The sequence below is a fragment of the Arvicola amphibius genome, chromosome 3 (genome assembly GCF_903992535.2).
Source record: "Arvicola amphibius chromosome 3, mArvAmp1.2, whole genome shotgun sequence".
NCBI classification, from domain to species: Eukaryota; Metazoa; Chordata; class Mammalia; order Rodentia; family Cricetidae; genus Arvicola; species Arvicola amphibius.
Window position 1 is genome coordinate 105529896 of NC_052049.1, and position 1527 is coordinate 105531422.

General features: G+C 38.4%; 1 protein-coding gene across 1 annotated transcript; it reads left to right on the forward strand.

Annotated features, from left to right (window-relative positions):
• The first annotated feature begins 228 nt into the window (after positions 1-228).
• Positions 229-1170, forward strand: LOC119810196 (olfactory receptor 145-like). The gene has a single exon (XM_038323559.1). It carries the CDS (start codon positions 229-231, stop codon positions 1168-1170), a length of 942 nt encoding a protein of 313 aa, XP_038179487.1.
• The last annotated feature ends 357 nt before the right edge of the window (positions 1171-1527 follow it).

Sequence of the window (1527 nt, forward strand, 5' to 3'; positions counted from 1 at the left end):
AAACTAAAACGACCATTGCTTCCCTTAATATTCTTCTCAGAGAAATGACTTTTCTCCTATTATGTTTATTTCTCTCCATATACTCCCATGATATGTAGAAAGCAAAAGCATAGAGAAGTCTGAGCTTTATTTATCATTTGATTCTGGTTCTTAATTTTATTTTAGGGTAGTAGTTTGGAGAAGGCTGAGATTTCATTTTAATGTAATTATCTTTCTGTTCCCACAGCTATGACCCGAGGAATGGCCTCAGAAAATGACTCGTCAGTGAAAGAGTTTATTCTGCTGGGATTGACACAGCAGCCAGAGCTTCAGCTGCCTCTCTTCTTCCTCTTCTTGGGAATCTATGTGGTCTCCATGGTGGGGAACCTGGGCTTGATTGTTCTGATTGTTTTGAGCCCTCACCTGCACACCCCCATGTACTACTTTCTCTTCAACCTTTCCTTCACAGATCTCTGCCTCTCCTCTGTCATAATCCCCAAGATGCTGGTGAGTTTTGTAAATCAGAACACCATCTCCCATGCAGAGTGCATGACTCAGTTTTTTTTCTTTGTCTTCTTTGTTATTAACGAAGTCTACATTTTGACAGCAATGGCTTATGACAAATATGCTGCCATCTGTAAACCCCTGCTTTACCAGGTCACAATGTCCTATCAGGTCTGCCACTTGATGATGGTAGCTGTGTATGTAATGGGGTTTGTGGGAAGCTTGGTCCATACTGGTAACATGCTAAGTCTTAGCTTCTGTAATGGCAACATCATCAATCACTACATGTGTGATGTACTTCCTCTCCTGAAGCTCTCCTGTGCACATACTGCCATTAATGAGCTGGTGGTTTTCATTGTTGCGGGTATCAATGTAACAGTGCCAAGCCTGACTATCTTTATTTCTTACACCTTGATCCTTTACAGCATCCTTGGCATCCGTTCTGCAGAGGGTAGGTCAAAAGCCTTCAGCACCTGTGGCTCTCATGTTATAGCTGTTTCTCTTTTCTTTGGAGCCTCAACATTTATGTATCTTAAGCCTTCTAGTGTGGCTGGGGATGAAGATAAAATATCTTCCATTTTTTATACCATTTTGGGCCCAATGCTGAATCCTTTAATCTACAGTTTAAGGAACAAGGATGTCCACATTGCACTGAGAAAAACTTTGAGGAAAAAAATGTTTACCTAACTGTATTTGTTATAGAAGTAAATCTCAGGACATGTGACACATAGGACCTGAAGGATCATTCATTTGTATATATGCGTGAGGCCCTGGATTTGACCCACTGTATTGAGAAACTTCAATGAAAACAACTAAAATATCATCAAAATACAAAAAGCAAAACATGTTAGAAGACAAATAAAAGCAACTGACTAAAGTAGTGTGGAATTAAAGCAATTTAACACACAAAATTAAATTAATTAACAAGGGAAATTTCAGAAATAAAGGCAATGAAGAATGATTAACCCATTATCCTTTAATGACAGAAAGCATTGTTTATTCCGAAATTTTCCAAAATCATATGTATCTTTTTTCAGTATTGAA

Excerpts from the sequence above, each read along its gene's own strand:
- LOC119810196 (XM_038323559.1), top strand. The coding sequence starts at position 229 with ATGACCCGAGGAATGGCCTCAGAAAATGACTCGTCAGTGAAAGAGTTT.